A 17,120-nucleotide genomic window follows, 5' to 3' on the forward strand; every position below is an offset into this window, starting at 1 on the left:
TGACGCATATGCCTCATATGCCTCATCTTCCTTCTCCGGTGATGTAGATGCAAAATGACGTTGGAAGAGGAACTAAAGTGGTGTAGCGTCAATGCAAATGCCTCACCTCCCTCCTCTTCCTCCTCTAGCTGCAATGCAAATGTCTCATCACTCTACCTCCTCTTCCTCTCGTCGATATTCGAATTAACATTAATAAGATCAACTACCATGTCATTGTCACTGACCACCACCATAATAGCCACCCACGATATTATCGTTCACTACCATTGTTAAAATTATTTTTGTCCATCATTTTCATATTATTCATACACATGCTATCACGTATCTTCGGTCAGTAAAATTGACGGCATTAGAGTAAATAAGAGTAAATATTTTATTTTTATAATTATAAAAAATTAATATAAATTTTTTAAATCTAAAAAATTGAGATAATGATTATGAGGTCTAATTATTGGTAATACGTAATTAGCCCGTTAATAGAAGATAGAGTCGAACCCAAACCTATACACACTCGTTGCTCACTCTCTCTGCGTTGCTTCGGCTTCATCGCCCCTGCTTCTTTTGGGTTCTTCCTTCCCCGAGGGAGGGAGAAGGGACGAATGCGACGGAGGATGCCCCTGATCCGATCTCCCGGCTCGCGCCTCCGCCCGCTGGTGGCGCCGGGGTACCCTTCCTTCTCAACCTCCGCCGCCACCGTGGAGGCCGAGAGGACCATCGGGGACGGCCCCAGGAACAACTGGAGCAGGGATGAGATCAAGTCCATCTATGACTGCCCCATCCTCGATCTCCTTTTCCACGGTGTACTATACGCCCTCTCCCCCACCTCCCTTTTCTTTACGTACCTTTTTTTTTAACGATGCAAAATCGCGATGATGCTCATTTATGATGAATTTAGTTATTTCCGGCGGTTCGTACTGCTCTAATTGCAGTTCATCTGATAAAGGTTGTCTTTTGATGTGTTTCATGCAGGGTTTACCTGGTGGAATTGTCGTCAAAATTTGCTTTTTTCCGGAGCTTAAAGTGGAAGTTTTTAGTTGCTTCAATTTGTTTTTAAGTGATTTGTGTTTGCATTATAGTTATCAGCCAACATTAGTTTAGTTGTTAAGGAACATTTAAAATAACTCATCGAAGTTAGAAGAACTTATGCATGAACTGTTCTAAATGACTTGTCTTTAGTGTCATTATCATGGATTTTACCAAAGTCTTTTCTTATAGACTAGGGATCAACTTTAGAAATAATATGACGGATGTCAACCTGACATAACTCTTCAAAAGGTGGTCACGATACAGATAAAAAAAAGGCATATTAGGAAAGAAATTTGTTTTTAATAGGCAAATAGAAAGGGTACTGATGCTTTTTTGTTGAAGTTCACACAAGAACCGACAATGCTAGGATTCCCTGAACTTGGGAGAAATTGTAGAGAAAGAAGCAGTGACAAGAGCAATTGTCGTCTTTAGGGCACAAAGTAGGACATGCAGCACAAACTCATTGTTTTTGCTTGTTTGCAACAAAAAACTTGTTGAAACATGCATCATAGTCATTTAAGACTTGTACAGTGTTTATACCAAAGGAATTTGCCTAGTGTTCTAGTGTGATTATAATTTCAACTTGGTTAACTACAATATTCTTGGCCTTAGTTGATCCAAGTTGCCAACAAAGCTGTCAAAGAATGCTGGGTTACAAAAGGGACATGTGTATCATAAAACTTCTCGTATGAGCTTTAGAACGGCTGGTTATGATAACTAGTTTTATCTAGGTTAGAAAGTTGTCCAACCTAACCACTTCATTTTAGTCCTTAACCTGCTCCATGATTCCCCTCTTTACCCTGAATCATATGCTGATAGATCATATGCTTTGCATGTGTATGGCTGTGCATGCTGACCCTCCCTAGACCCCTCTTTGGAGAACGCACCATACTCTAGACCACCATTTATCTTTTCTATTTGGGAGTTATTTACATATTATGATATTGGTGACACATACATCTGTGCCAACCAGAAAGCTCATCCTGGTTAGACATATTTATTTAAAGTTTACTACGGTGGAAAAACAACATATGCATATTTTGGAAGGTGCTTATATATGGTACATTCAACCAACGATTGACTTTTCATGTACCGGACCAGTATCAGTCCCTGGTCGGATTCGTACTTACAGGTCAGTACCGGTGCTTTGAAGACAAATGAGAAAAAGGAAAAGAGGAAGGCGTAGTGGAGGAAGAGGAGAAAGAAGAAGAAGGAAGAGGAAGGAAGAAGAGGAGGTGGTGGAGGAAGAGGGGGATGAAGCAGGAGAAAGAGGAAGGAAGAGGAAGAGAAAGGAAGAAGAGAAGATGATGAGGAGGATGCCTACTTGTCGGCGGTAGGCAGCGGACGGTGACGGGCAACAACACTAGGTGAACAGGCTCACATTTGGGCAAAGAGGGCTCATGAACACGAGACCTAAAGTGTGTTTTTAAATTTATTTTTTAAATGGTTTGGACCAAACCTCTAAATGGGGGCAGTCTATGTACAAAACAGATTTTGAAAAAGGTGTATGCATTTCTTTTTCCTGATCAAGGATATCTCCATATATTTTTTATTTTATCATGTGTTTTATGTTTTCTTTGGTGTGTAGATAGTATCTTCAAATTTATTTTATTAGCAAAAGTCCTTTTTTTACCCTACTATTTAATTACTTCAAAATGCATGGTTTATTGTAGGCTCAAGTCCATAGGCATGTTCATAAGTTCCGGGAAGTTCAACAGTGCACTCTTCTATCTATAAAGACTGGAGGATGTACCGAAGATTGTTCATATTGTCCCCAGTCATCAAGGTATAGTACTGGTCTGAAAGCCCAAAAGCTGATGAACAAGGATGCTGTCATGCAGGCAGCAAAGAAGGTAAGTCTTCTGGACATTCTGATAACTCACCATGACATGTTGACATTTGGTGGTAAAATGTTCTTGTATGCATCAATGTTCTATGAAGTGCTAGAAATGTTGTAGCAACAAGATTATATTTAAGTTTTGCTAAATTCTCAAGATACACTTACTAGTGAGCTCTGCTTTGGTTATTTGAAAAAAAAAAAATTAATTATTTGCAGGACATTCTACATGGAATGATGTCCTGGCTTTGATATATTTTTCCCACTTCTATGCATAGTTCAACAGTAAGCTTGGATGTCTGCATCCACTAGTGCATAATCATGATCTTCTTCTGTCCAAGTTTTCAGAATTTTTCATTGTTGACTTCTTTTGGGAGTGTTACAATTTGGACAGTTTTATGGAAGAGTCAAATATGATGGCCGAATTTTGAAATAATCAATCTATTTTCAGGATTTATATTCTCATCCAAAAGTTTGTTTAAAATTTGTTGCTGGTAACAAAATCTGTGGCTTATTAAGCACTTTTATGAACTGCTGATGTAACTTAACAAAAATAACTTTGCTCGTATGATAATGTCATTGTTTAAAACTATATAATCACTAAAGATCTGTACTCTAAAACAACTGATATCAACATGTGCTGATTTTTCTATATCCATTTTTTTCATTCTAACAAATATCTAACCACACTGATAATCCTCAGTTTTATGAATCTCTTCCTTGACATTTTTATGGCAAAACTGATGCATAAGAAGACCATTATAATACAATTTAATATGTGTATATACATCTGAGTGTCTGTTGGAAATGACTTATAGTCCCATGATATCCACTCTGTGATGGTCTACCGAGTTAGGAAGATGACAACTAACAAAAAAATTCTTTTGTTTATTCCAATTAGTGACTTGTGAAAGCATGAAATGCCAGAAAATAGTCAAATGCAATGAACAAAATGATTCAATTTATAACTATAATTTTTTTCTTGATTCTTCAAATGGATTGTCTGCAAGCTTGAAATAATGTTAATAAACCCAAGTGGTAAGTGGTAACATTATAGTTTTAGTTCTGTTGGCAGCCTTCAAATTTTACATGCTACTTTGATGAACCATATTCACACTACATATTGATCCAGAAATCAGTTGCTTAACGTGATTATGCATATATACTTTCTAAGATTACCTTGATATTTCTTAAGCTTTCACTTGTCGATCAATTCTTTGTTAACGAGATTGCAATCTTCTTGTTATAAGATCTATCAACATCTATAATATTTTATGCAAAATTTATAATTACCATTGCTACATAGGCAAAAGAGGTTGGGAGCACACGTTTTTGCATGGGTGCTGCATGGAGGGATACAATTGGTAGGAAGACAAATTTCAACCAGATCCTTGAATATGTGAAGGTATGTATCACCAGGCTTTTTTACATAGGACACCTGATATTTGTAATCATCCTAAGGTTATGTTTACAACAACAACAACAACAAAATCGTAAGTTTCAACTATTTGGGATCAGCTACATGGATCTTTTGCCGTCATCGAGATATGTAAAAAGCCATATGTTTAGTTAAGTTTAAACTTTAAAGTACTTCAATCTTTATTTATAGTTTTTATTAATGTCTTTTTAGGTTTTCCTCTATCTTTCCTCATACTACTAACATTAATTATTTCACCTCTTTTGACTACCACATCCGGAGGTCTCCTCAGCATATGCTCATACCATCTTAAATGATTTTCTCTCATCTTATCTTTTATCGAAGCGACACCTAATTATTCATATTTAAAAGTATTTTTTTTCCTATCTTTCTTAGTAACTCAATACATCTATCTCAGCATTCTCATCTTCGTAGTACAAACTTTATATATATATATATATATATATATATATATATATATATATATATATATATATATATATATACATATATACATATATACATACATATATACATACATACATACATATATACATACATACATACATACATATATATATATATACATACATATATACATATATATATACATACATACATATATATTTATATATATATATATTCCTAATTGCCTAACATTTAGATCCATAAAACATTGTTGGTCTCACAATCTATCTTATAAAATTTTTTTTCTAGTCTCCAAGGTATCCGATGATCACACAAGACTCTCGACGCCCCTCGCCATTTTAATCATTCTGTTTTTACTTTATGAATAATATTTTCATTGATGTCTCCATCTTGTTGAATAATTGATCCAGTATACCTAAAACTTTTACTTATAGGATTTCTTGTCCATGTAATTTAATTATATTCTCTTGTCTATTTCTAGAATCACTAAAATTGTATTTTATATATTCAGTTTTAGTCCTACTTAATCGAAAACATTTAGTTTCTAAGGCTTGCCTTTATAGCTCAAGTTTATAATTAATTCCACTTAGGGTCTCATCAACTAAGACAATATCATCCAAGGTTTGTCTTACCGGTGTATCGACCAACCATCGGTATGTTACGTACCGACGTACTGTATGTCGGTACATTGGGGCATATCAATAGTATAGTAAAATCACCAAAAATAGCTCCAAAAACACCTGAAAAATAGAAAAAAAGGTTAGATTAGGGTTTTTAAGTTGAAAATAAATATAAATTTAGTATAATTTTAGCAAAAATAATTTAAATTAAGAAAGAATAGTGACCCATATCTTTTTTAAACTTTAAGGAGTAGCTTTGTGGTACGTTTTGGACCACCCTTTAGTTAATATTGAATTATCTTGAAAAAAAAAGGATTTGAATTGTTAGATTATTTTTTAAATAACATAAATTTTAAGATTCAAATGAATAAAGTAATCAATCATACCTGGTTCTACCACCAAAAAGAGCAACAAGACTCCACGGGTGGTGGATCGGGGTCCTCGATCTTATGTATTTGTATATCAATTTGATATATTTATCGGACCTAATAATAAATATTGATACATCGTATGTCATTGGTGCATCAATGTGGTGTTAGTCATAGTTTGATCATTGTGAACCACATGCGTCCAAGGCATTTCCTAAGCTAAGGATGATTATGGCATGTATTAGTGCGGAGCAAGGAGAATGTCAGAACTACTTTCGCCACTGATCTGTTGCTTTGTATCATAAGATCGATCACTATATTATTGCTCGAAGAAGTATGACCAACTATCACCGTGTTGTTGTTGGTCGTAAGACTCTCTATAATATGATGGTTGTGAATACGATGAGCTTCGCACTGTATCTATGTCGTGTAAGCTCTGTCGCATATGCTCATAATCATCCATTACCTTCCCCTTCTCGTTCTCCTCTTTCCCCTTCCGTGTATAAATTTGACCAATACTCGAGCTCCATGATCTAAATCTTAGGTGACATGTGTAAAATATTGTTTCTCAATCTATGCATCACCCTCAAATTAGGTGATGTGTAAAATATTTGTTGTTTAGAGTGTTCTTCCTCTGAATCCTCCCAAATTTGATTCAATCCACAAACCGCAGCTTTGTTGAGTTTAGGAGAGTAGAAATGTGATAATGAGAGAGAGATGTGAGTGAGAAAGAGCTTGAGAGATTTGAAGAGATTGAGACAGTGAAATAAGTTGAGAGAGGAGAGCGGAAAGGGTTTAAAAACTGTTTTTTGTGGTTCAAACGATCAAATTGACCATTTGAAACAGGGCAATCTCAACCCTTGATCAATAATGGTTGGAATTCGATCGTAACCGACCAATACAGGTTCATAATGGTCAGATTTCGATTGTTATTGATCGGTACAGACCCCGTATCGTCCGATACGGGGTCATGTAACTGTACTACCCGGTATAGGGCTATTTGTGTACTGATCCTTTATTGGACCGGTACATACCACCTGTATCGGGCGATACAGCTCGATGTGATGAACCTTTATATCATCAGCAAATAACATACACCACGGAGGTCCATTATGTAAGTGATTAGTAAATTTATCCATTATCAATGTGAAAATGTAGGTTTTTAATGCAGATCCTTGGTTTAATCCTATGCTAATAGGAAACTCACTGGACACACTCCTTATAGTTCCAATACTAATTGTTATGTTATCATACATATCTTTAATAACATTAATTTAATTAGTGGATACATCTTTCTTTTCTTAAAAATGTGGATGTTGCACAATTAGTATTATTAGTATCATTTTACATTGGTAACTCTACTATTGACTCCTGTTACTCAATGCATTAACAATTTTATTGTTGGCAATTGTACAATGGTTTTTCTGGGAGATTTTTCTTGAAGATATATAGAAGTTGGAACAAGCCACACATAGCAGTATAATGGAAAATCTTCTCCAGTAGGATGTTAAAGCCTATTAAAGAACATGTATTTTCTATTCATAGATTTCTGTCACATGGTGATGATGTCACTTTGATCTTCTGAGTCTAATAATTTGAGTAGATTTTCTTCCACATGCTTTGTTTCTCTTAAAACTTGGTCTCTGAGTAGCTTCTTGCATTAATTGCTGCTCGTAGGGCTATGGGTATGGAGGTGTGCTGCACCTTGGGCATGTTAGAGAAGCAGCAAGCGGAGGAGCTTAAGAAAGCAGGCCTGACAGCTTACAATCATAATCTTGATACGTCCAGAGAGTACTACCCCAACATCATAACAACACGATATTATGACGAAAGACTGGAAACTCTTCAGTATGTCTGTGAGGCAGGAATTAGCATTTGTTCAGGTAATGCAACTCTATTTCCATTGAGCAACTAATCCACAATCTTCTGATCTCATCTCTGACAAACATAGGATCTGACCCAATCAGGGTACTTGTGAATTCTGCTGACATATTGTGATATTGTTGTAATTAATGTTACTAAATTTGATTTTTTTTTTGGGGTCATGTAGCCATTAGCAAAGTTATTTATAGCATGACTATGTCACTAAAAACTTTGTATTCCTGCTGCTTCCAAACTTGAAAGACCTCGGTAGGAAATGTACCACCTTGTTGTCAAGAAGATGGTAGTAGCATGCACAGTGAGGCATTGGATTTTTTCTCACTTTTTCACCACATAATGGTGCTATTCTTAATTTTATAGGAGGAATTATCGGTCTTGGCGAAGCAGAAGAGGACCGTGTAGGATTGCTGCATACACTGGCAACCCTCCCTACACACCCTGAGAGTGTTCCCATTAATGCTCTGGTTGCTGTCAAGGGTACACCACTTCAAGATCAAAAGGTGATAACTTTACCTCACCATGTTGACCATAACCATTCTGCCTTTTCCCAAATATTCGGTTTAGTGGACTTCACATAGTTGGGTCACTTAAGAGTTCCATTTGCATTAATCTGTTGTATCTCTGTAGCTGTTCATTCCCAATTTTCTGTGTCTATACTCTATAACCTTTATGAAGCATTTTGAAAACCTACCTATTTTGCTCTTATTATAAGTAGACATGCCATTAATTCTCTGTATATGAATGATACCTCAGCAATCTCCTCTTGTGCTTCATGAAGTACACCTTTCGAGTACCAAACCTGCTAACTCATGCTTTCTCTTCAGCCTGTTGAGATCTCGCCACAGCTCGTATTGTAATGCCAAAGGCAATGGTGAGGCTATCCACCGGCAGGGTTCGGTTCTCGATGCCCGAGCAGGCGCTTTGCTTTTTGGCCGGGGCCAATTCCATCTTCACCGGAGAGAAATTACTGATGACTCCAAACAACAACTTTGACGCTGACCAGCTGATGTTTAAAATACTTGGCTTGAATCCGAAACCACCGACTTTTTCCGAGGCAGAAGAAGCACTTGAGCCAGAGAGATGTGAGGAAGCTGTCTCTAACTAGGTTAAAGTTGATGGTGATACAATTTTTTGTGGTACCTGTGGTTAAACAGGGAAATTGAATTAGCTGAGCCCATTATATATGCTTTTGATGGTGTTACCTTGCCATCTCTGTGTTCTAGGAAGTCAAAAGCTATTCTCATCTGAGAAAAAGTATTGGAGGATCTATTTATAGGGAATTTTATATATAGATCCTCCTCATATATGTCACAGAGTTTAAGAAAATAAATATTTAAAATATATTTATTATTGTCATTGATTATTTTAATCTTTCTTTCCTTTTCTTTCATTGTGCACTTTCATCTATCAAAGAAATTGTCCATTGATATTCTCTATTTATCTTTTTTAAGGGCAATATTTAACCACAAAATGGCTTATGATTTAACATTTCTGCTCCTCAGCTTCTTTCTCTCTCATTTCTTTTCTTATTGTCTGCTTCTCTTCACCTTCTCTCTCTTTCATGTTTTCAGTGATTTCTTTTTCTTTTTTTTTAATGTCTATCTTTTGTCATTTTCAAATAGATTGATGAATACTTGGTGGCCACCACACCATTTGTTGTAGATTGTTAGGTGTTGCATAGTTGGACCACATCCACATGGTCAACTAGATAAATTTGACATGAGGAATTTATGGTCACAATATGTCTGTCCATTTTTAAGATATGATTCACACCATGTAACAATTTCTCCTCTCTCCATTTATATTCCTTTTGTTGTGCCATCTATTCTAACATTCATCTTCTACTGCTCTTCCAAACCCTGTTCTCCATCCACCACCATTGAGAGAACCATTCTGTGTTCACTGTAGTGTTCTATTGCTTCTGACAAATCCTGCACTCATTCTTGAATAATTTTGGGGAACAAAAATGTCAAATACAATTGGAAGAAATGCTTTGAAATGTGCATCTCTTTCCACAATAGAAGTTTCCTCCTGAGTAGAACAATTAATGCCAGTATCATCATATAGTAAATGGTATATGGCAATGTCAAGACCCCAATCTTCCATGGATATTTTGCTGCATCAATCATACACTCATTTAATCAATGTGAATGATACATGTAGATTTGAGGACCCACAAGAGCATGCTAAATAACTATCATTAAACAACTCCAAGAAATCAAATCAATCTATCATAAAAACAGGCCTCCATGGCCAGAAATCAATTAAATGGAAAAGCAAAGAGTTTTCCGCAAGTAAATGATGCAGTAACAATATGTTCCAGTGGTGTTTTTGGCCAAGTTATAATCAGAAGAATAACATTGGTTTTCTTTTGCTCTCTGTGGTGAATGCATCACCTCCCTCTTGTCATTAACAAGCATCTTATGGCATGTCTGTGAACTGTAAAACATTGTAAGACTGCAAATCTATGATTATAATTTCATTCATATTACATTAAACAATATTCACAAACTAGAGCAATCAATATGGACAAGGAAAAAAGAAAACACATTTGATTCATCTATACTATCATACACGAAAGACAAGAAAGATGTGCTTTACAAGACTGTAGGTCAGACTTGATATAAATCTGATCTCAGACCTCAGACCATCCAGATAACTTCCTCTCTTGTATATCTCTATCTTTATCTTCTTCCTCTATGCCTCAGTTTTGTGCCTCTGGTATATGATTCTGACAAGAAACTCCCCTCTCTATCAAAAATGCTGCAGCATGCCATGACACCAGAGGATTAATTCTATTAATTCTTCCAGTCTCCAGAAGAACACAAAAAAAGATGAAACCCTTGTCAGCTGCATAATCTAATAGTACAAGCCACTGCTTGAGCCCAATACCTCAGCCTTGCTTTAACTTCATCTGGATGATCCCCTGGTGGGAGAAATAGAAGTGAAAAGCTGAATCAGATACCAGGTCATTGCAGCTAAAACAAATTCGTCAAACGTAAAGATCAGATCTTTTCTTCACAATCCAAGTACTTCCCGCAAACAAGGGCTGCTCCAAATGGTATATGGAGGAACAAAAATGGAATCTTTGAAACGAGGGCTTCGGAGAAGGGGGGATGCAAGAACGGATTTTTGTACCTGGGCTGGAGATTCTCCAATTGGCGATGGGAGGAGACGTCGGCGACGCGCACAGATCCATGGACTCGCCAGAGGAGGAGCGGTCGAACGAGCGCTGATGATGATGATGGTGGTGGTGGTGATCGTCCAAGAACCTCTGGGTCATGGAGTAGCAGAGCTCCAAAGCCGGGAGCGTGTTGCAGAGCTCGGGGATCTCCTCGTAGCTGAAACCGAAGCCGAGGTCAAGGCACCCCTTTAGCTCCTTCAGGTCCTCGTCCGTCAAGCTCTTCGTTCTCAAGAATCCGCCGGGTCCCTGATCCCCACCGCTGTCCGCGCCGTCCACGTATCCCTCGAGCATCACCCCTCCACTCTTTCGTGGCCACGGCGCCTCTCCCCTCCATCCTCTCCATTGTACCCCCACCTCCGCCTCCTCCTCCTCATCCACTGCTACTGCCGGCTCCACCATTTCCTCCACCTCCTCCTCCATCCTCTCCGAGGTGATCGAAGCAGTCAAATCTCTCTCTCTCTCTCTCGGGTGTTCTTCTTCTGGTGATGTGGGTGGCCTTTTATGGCTTCCGCTCATGTGGGATATGTGATAATGATTCATCATCATCATCATCATCATCATATCATGGCATGTGATGCGGCCTCGAAGGCCCGAGACAATCTGGACCAGCAATAATTCTGCCACCAACTGTAATTCCACCTTGTGTTGCTTACTTTTGTTTTATTGGACAGAACAGTGGGATCCACTGTTCTGTGATCAATATGGCAATAATAAGACAGGTACGAACATGGGTACATGGCGCTGGCTCCGCAGTCGCAGTGGAAGCAGTTGGTCGCAGGCCACGCAATCAACGGGAGAGGTGAAGAACCCACAACTTGGAGCCGGCCACGTAGAGGTTCGCTCATCACCGCCGTACGCGTGGCGCCCTTTCGATTTCAGTACGATTACATTTATATTCCCATATATATATAATTACTTTTACATTTATTCCTCTAATTTTAATGTTAAACAGCCGAGAAACTTACTTATATGTCCTTTTAATTAATCTATACTAGTTTGACTGTCATTTAAGTGTTATATCAGGGATGCTTAAACTCTAATTGGAATATTTTTTGCCAAAAAGCTTTATTAAAGTAATGAGAATTTTAGAAGTATTTTATTTATTTTTGTATTTAAATATTTTTATAAAATAATATTGGTAATTAATAACCAAGACTAGTGGTAATTTACTTTCAGATGGATGTATATACCAAGGATCTTAATATTTGGAGTCATATATATATATATATATATATAATATGTTGATTGTTTGTAATGTGAGATAGTTCTAAAAGAGTGCTAAATAGGTACCTGAGAGTTAGTTCTATAGAATTCCAAATAATGAAAATAAGTTAGTCAAAAAAAGATTTCACTTATAGAATTTAAATAAATGGTGGATTAAATTGAATAGAGTAGCAACCAAGAAAAAAAAAATAAAACCACTTAGCTAAATTATAATTATTTGGTCCAAATTATTTAATCTTGAATGAAAAGCAACAATAAAAAGTTTTCTAAGGTCATGAAAAAACAGTCTTGAAAAACAAACATAAAGACACAATCAAAGTTGACTATTGACACATTTATTATGTTTTGTTTCTTTGTTAAAGATCTACTAGACTAAGTTTAACATCTTGTTTCATGAAGAATCTCAATGTCTTTACTGGATAGAAATCAAACACAAAACCTAGTTTAAGAACTTTCCTCCTCCTCCTTGTTATTAATGTTGTCTCTTTTTTAGAGAGAGAGAGAGAGAGAGAGAGGCTGAGAACAGAACTTCCAACAAGCACAAGAACAGAACTTCCAAGTTGGAAGACTGAAGCACAGCTTTGGACAAAAAAGGCTTCTCACGTCTCTTCTTTCTACCAACCCCACAACAGGAATCTCTCTTTCATCTTCTGATACTTGAGGAGCCCATCAGCTCCACTGATTCTTTTTCTGAAACAAGATTGATCTATTTCAGTATTAATTCTAACAAGTGGACAAGGAATTATTTGTTGAAGTGTACTTTTGTTGCTATTGTCATCTTGACTTAAGAACAAACAAAAAAACCTTTGTAAGACTCTGATCTAATTCTGCTCTTTCATATGGATTTCAAAATATGTTTTTTGAAAAAAAAATATTTTTAATCCTTAGCGAAGGGCCAAAGCCTCTTTGGATCTTACGGTGAGCATCGTATGATAAGATTTACGCTAGTCATAAACTCGTATAAATTCTCTAAATTTTAATAAATTATTTATTATGGATGAACTTAAACGATTTTATCCTTTTGCGATAAAATTTGATAGACTCAGATGATTTAATCTTTCATAGAAGAGTGTTTCAGAGTAAGTCACCTTTTGACTCTTTTTTAAGCTTCACTTTTTCAACTTTTAAAAAATTATAAAATAGAAAAAATCAAATCTAAAATTCTCATATAAGCAATTGAGAATTATCACATAATTAATCAAGCAAGTGAAGTTTGTGTCAACAGCATAGTCTGACATCATATTATACATTTGTTTATGGCTTGAGCTCTAAGAATTATGCAAAGATAATTTGTCAAGCTATTATTTTGTGAACACAATATTACATATCAAGAAATATTTAATATCGAGTGGGATATTAAAATCACATTAGGAGTAGCTGATTCCATCATCTAATCGTAGCCTAATGATCAACCAAGAGACCATATGATTCTCATCTAAAAGATGAGATATAAAAAACACAAGTAGAGAAGCAATTATTATTCTCACAAATCATTCATTCTCACTAATTTCTTTTGTTGATGGCCAACAAACAAGAGGTTTTTTCCTATGACTTGTTGACGCTCTATGGAATGGGCAGTCAGAGACATTTAATTCCTTTGGATTCAAGTCCTGACAGTAAGATTTATAGCTCCATGCTGCTATTAACTATTGGGAGATGTCTTATCAGCATAAGGAATTAGTTGTTGTCATTATTGATTGCTTGATAGCAGCAAATGCAGATACAAATCATGTAGGAAGCCACAATTTAATGCAGTACACAAAAAAATCTACTCAAGACTTGCATTGGATGTTTCTAGTCACAAATATAAATAAATAAATAAATATATATATATATATTATTTTGATGCATTTGATATACTTTATTCTTCATGCAATTTGGTCCTCCATCAATCTATTCATGAGCTTCTATGTTGATAGAAATGGCTACCTGTATACATTTCTTTACACAAATAAAAGGTAATTGCTGTAATGGATGGGAAATCACATTTTCATTCTTTTTATTGCTGTAATGGCTGTAATAAAAGTATATTTGAGTAGACTCATTGAATATTTGTAGTTTGATGTTGGTCAGCACTTGGAATCTATTAATCCACACCATATAATTATCTTATATGGTCCTTCTTCAAGCCTAACCCATCTATCTACTACATCAAGATAGAAATGGTTACCTGTGTACATTTCCTCCCCCACAATAGTAATTATTATTGTTGTTGATTTTTCACCACAACTTACAAATGCTTCCTCTCTCTCTCTCTCTCTCTCTCTCTCTCTCTCTTTTGATAAAATAATATTATAATTTTATGATAAAATAATATATTATAAAAAATAAACTTTATTAAAGATATCGACTAACTTGACTATAAAGATTTTGATTATCGATAGCAAAACCTCAACGTCAAATCATATATTCACCCTTTTAAAGGAACGATAAGTTTTATTCACGCTCTAAATTATCTATACTTTATAATTACTCTTCTAACAAGTCTAAGCCATAATCTTTTTATCTTGATTGAAATAGCAATCTGTGTTTATTTTTTTCTACGCGTAAGAGGTAATCATTGAAATGGATATCATTCTTTGTTTTATTTTTATTCACAATGTATCATCATAATAATATTATCATGCTTACTTGGTAGAATTATCTATCAAAAAATTTCTAAAAGGTGAATAGGAGTCCGATCAAAATATTGTTCATACAAGATAAGTGATGGCCTAATTGGTCAAAATGCGAATCCAACCAATCGACATGACCATGCGATGAGCTATACTTCCTACCAACCTACTACAAAAGGATCTCCCTCTCCATGTTCAATGTGTCTGCATTACCATGTTCAGACAAAGCCTTTTCTATGACAGCCACAAAACTATTAAGGTCCCATCTCATGACATAAACTGACTAATTAAACTATTGAATATGAATCACTAGTCCTTGGAAGATAGATATAATATGTGGTCATTATTTCAATCGACTTCAATCCTGTATCGCATGATGTGGATGCTGGCATTGCAGTTGCCGCCATTAATTTGATGCTGCATCATTCTAATCCATTCACACCTCTTTTGGTCAATCCAATCAAACTACACCACATTTTCTCTCTCTAGAAGCATTTACTTCATTTGATCATTGATGGGATTTGTAGCTGGGACGAGTCAAGCAAGGGAGGGAGGGAGAAGACAAGTCGAGAGTGAGACAGATAATTCAACATGGAGAACCTGTCTCCTATATTATACATATATAAACGAGCTATGTGGCAACATAGGAGCAAGAGGTTTGGTGAGGATAGCAATTTGGTTGGGAGAGATGTGATCACATTATATATCAATTGCATATGCAATGGATTCATAATCCATAGAAATTGAGTTCCGTCATCGAGTTTGATCAGCAACCAACCGTATAATCCTAAATTTTCAATCATGGATTCAAGCTATTTATTTTCATTAACTAATTTTCTTATATTTTTGTATACACTTAAATAAATATATACATATATTAAATATAAATCGTAAAACAATTAAAGATATATCACGTATAGATAAAACTTATGCAAGAAGTAGTTCATATCAAATACACAACACCATATTATTTGAGTTCTGCCTTGGTCTCTACTTGATGTAGCTCACATCAATACGAAAACAAGGTGATTGTGGTGATGAGCGACGTCATGATACTCGACACGTATAATGATATAATAAGACGCATAGGGTATGAAGAAAGCACATGCGACCTTAGACAAGCATAACCCAACTACCATATGGCCAATCATTATCGCCCAATAATTACATGAGAATTCCCACGTGAGATATTTAAAATTGACTTACGAAAAAGGGTATAAGATTTAAAAATTAAATGATAAATAATAATAATAATAATAAAATCGTAAGATCCAACTATTTGGAATCGATTATCTAATTTTCTTTTTATCACCATTGAGATATATAAAAAAAATCATCAACTTAATTAAATTTAAAATATTTAATTTTTATTAATAATAAGAATTAAATAAATTCTCCTAAAAAACCTCTTTTCTTTTCTTCTCCCTCCCTCTCATAAATCGTCCCATATTTTTTTAATAATACCAAAATGCTCTACAATTTGCACATTTGTGTCCTAAACAAAACTTTTTTTTCGATAGGAGAAATAAAAGGAAATAGTACAGAGGTATTGCTATAAATGGAGAAAAGCTAAGAACTCTACAGGAAATTTGCTGAAAAAAGGAAAAAAAATCTTTTCTGAAAATACACCTACGAAAAATCACTCGTATTAGCATTATCAAAATTTACTTGCTAATCAATGACTAACATAATAGCCTGAATAATAATTACCGATCTATATAAGAATTTTCTTCAATCTATATGCATATATATACCGTGAGGACATGCTTCAAAGCATCACAATGTCATCATGCATTTATGAAAAGATCATTGGTTACAATATGCTTTTCAACTTCTAATGTTTTCTAAGTCTATATATAAAATCCAAGAAACGGTTCCTGACTAGTAAGGAATATGTGAGGATGAGAGCCCATAAAAATTACTGCCAATTGGTAGGCTAGTAGTTCATATGAATTTTAGTATATAAAGACTTTAATGAATCTTGCTGGTAATAACCGGAGAGACCTACAGAAGAGCACAAATTTCATCATCTTTCAAATATGTTTGGGTCTGTATCATACACCAAACAACAGTCATAACATTAATGTATTTAACAATATTCAAGAATATAATATTGTTTTAATGTACCTGAGTGCCAAGTTCATATAGATTCAAACCCTGACCCAATAAGATTATGTAAACAAGTTAAAGATCCATAGCTGATATGATAGCCTGATGAATCACTGCCTTGAAAATTATAGGAAGCTTATGCTGGAAACACTTACTAAACATTATTAGAAAGAAACTCACCTTTGGCATGCAGTTGTGTCCCGACCATCTCTCTACCCTCAAACAAGGGGTACTAGATATTCTAATGACATGAATGACAAAGTTAGATGCAATGCAATTCACAATATCATGTAATCATGAAACAAGTTACAAAACCTTTAACAGCTAAGTACATGTATATGATAAATGCAGAAAAACATGGGTGCCAAGTTAAGTTCACAAACCTTTATCATGTAGATGTAATAATCCTC

At 35.4% G+C, this 17,120-nt stretch overlaps 1 protein-coding gene and 1 pseudogene across 1 annotated transcript; one reads left to right on the forward strand and one right to left on the reverse strand.

The window, feature by feature from the left end:
• Positions 1-525: 525 nt before the first annotated feature.
• Positions 526-8,762, forward strand: LOC103971114 (biotin synthase, mitochondrial-like; annotated as a pseudogene).
• Positions 8,763-10,044: 1,282 nt separating this feature from the next.
• On the reverse strand, positions 10,045-11,217 carry LOC135613381 (uncharacterized). The gene is made up of 3 exons (XM_065110407.1): positions 10,717-11,217; positions 10,471-10,504; positions 10,045-10,341 (listed from the first exon to the last, which is right to left on the reverse strand). Exons 1-3 carry the CDS (start codon positions 11,180-11,182, stop codon positions 10,263-10,265), a joined length of 579 nt encoding a protein of 192 aa, XP_064966479.1. The 5' UTR covers positions 11,183-11,217; the 3' UTR covers positions 10,045-10,262.
• Positions 11,218-17,120: the final 5,903 nt, after the last annotated feature.

The sequence above is a fragment of the Musa acuminata genome, chromosome BXJ2-6 (genome assembly GCF_036884655.1).
Source record: "Musa acuminata AAA Group cultivar baxijiao chromosome BXJ2-6, Cavendish_Baxijiao_AAA, whole genome shotgun sequence".
In the NCBI taxonomy this organism is placed as follows: Eukaryota; Viridiplantae; Streptophyta; class Magnoliopsida; order Zingiberales; family Musaceae; genus Musa; species Musa acuminata.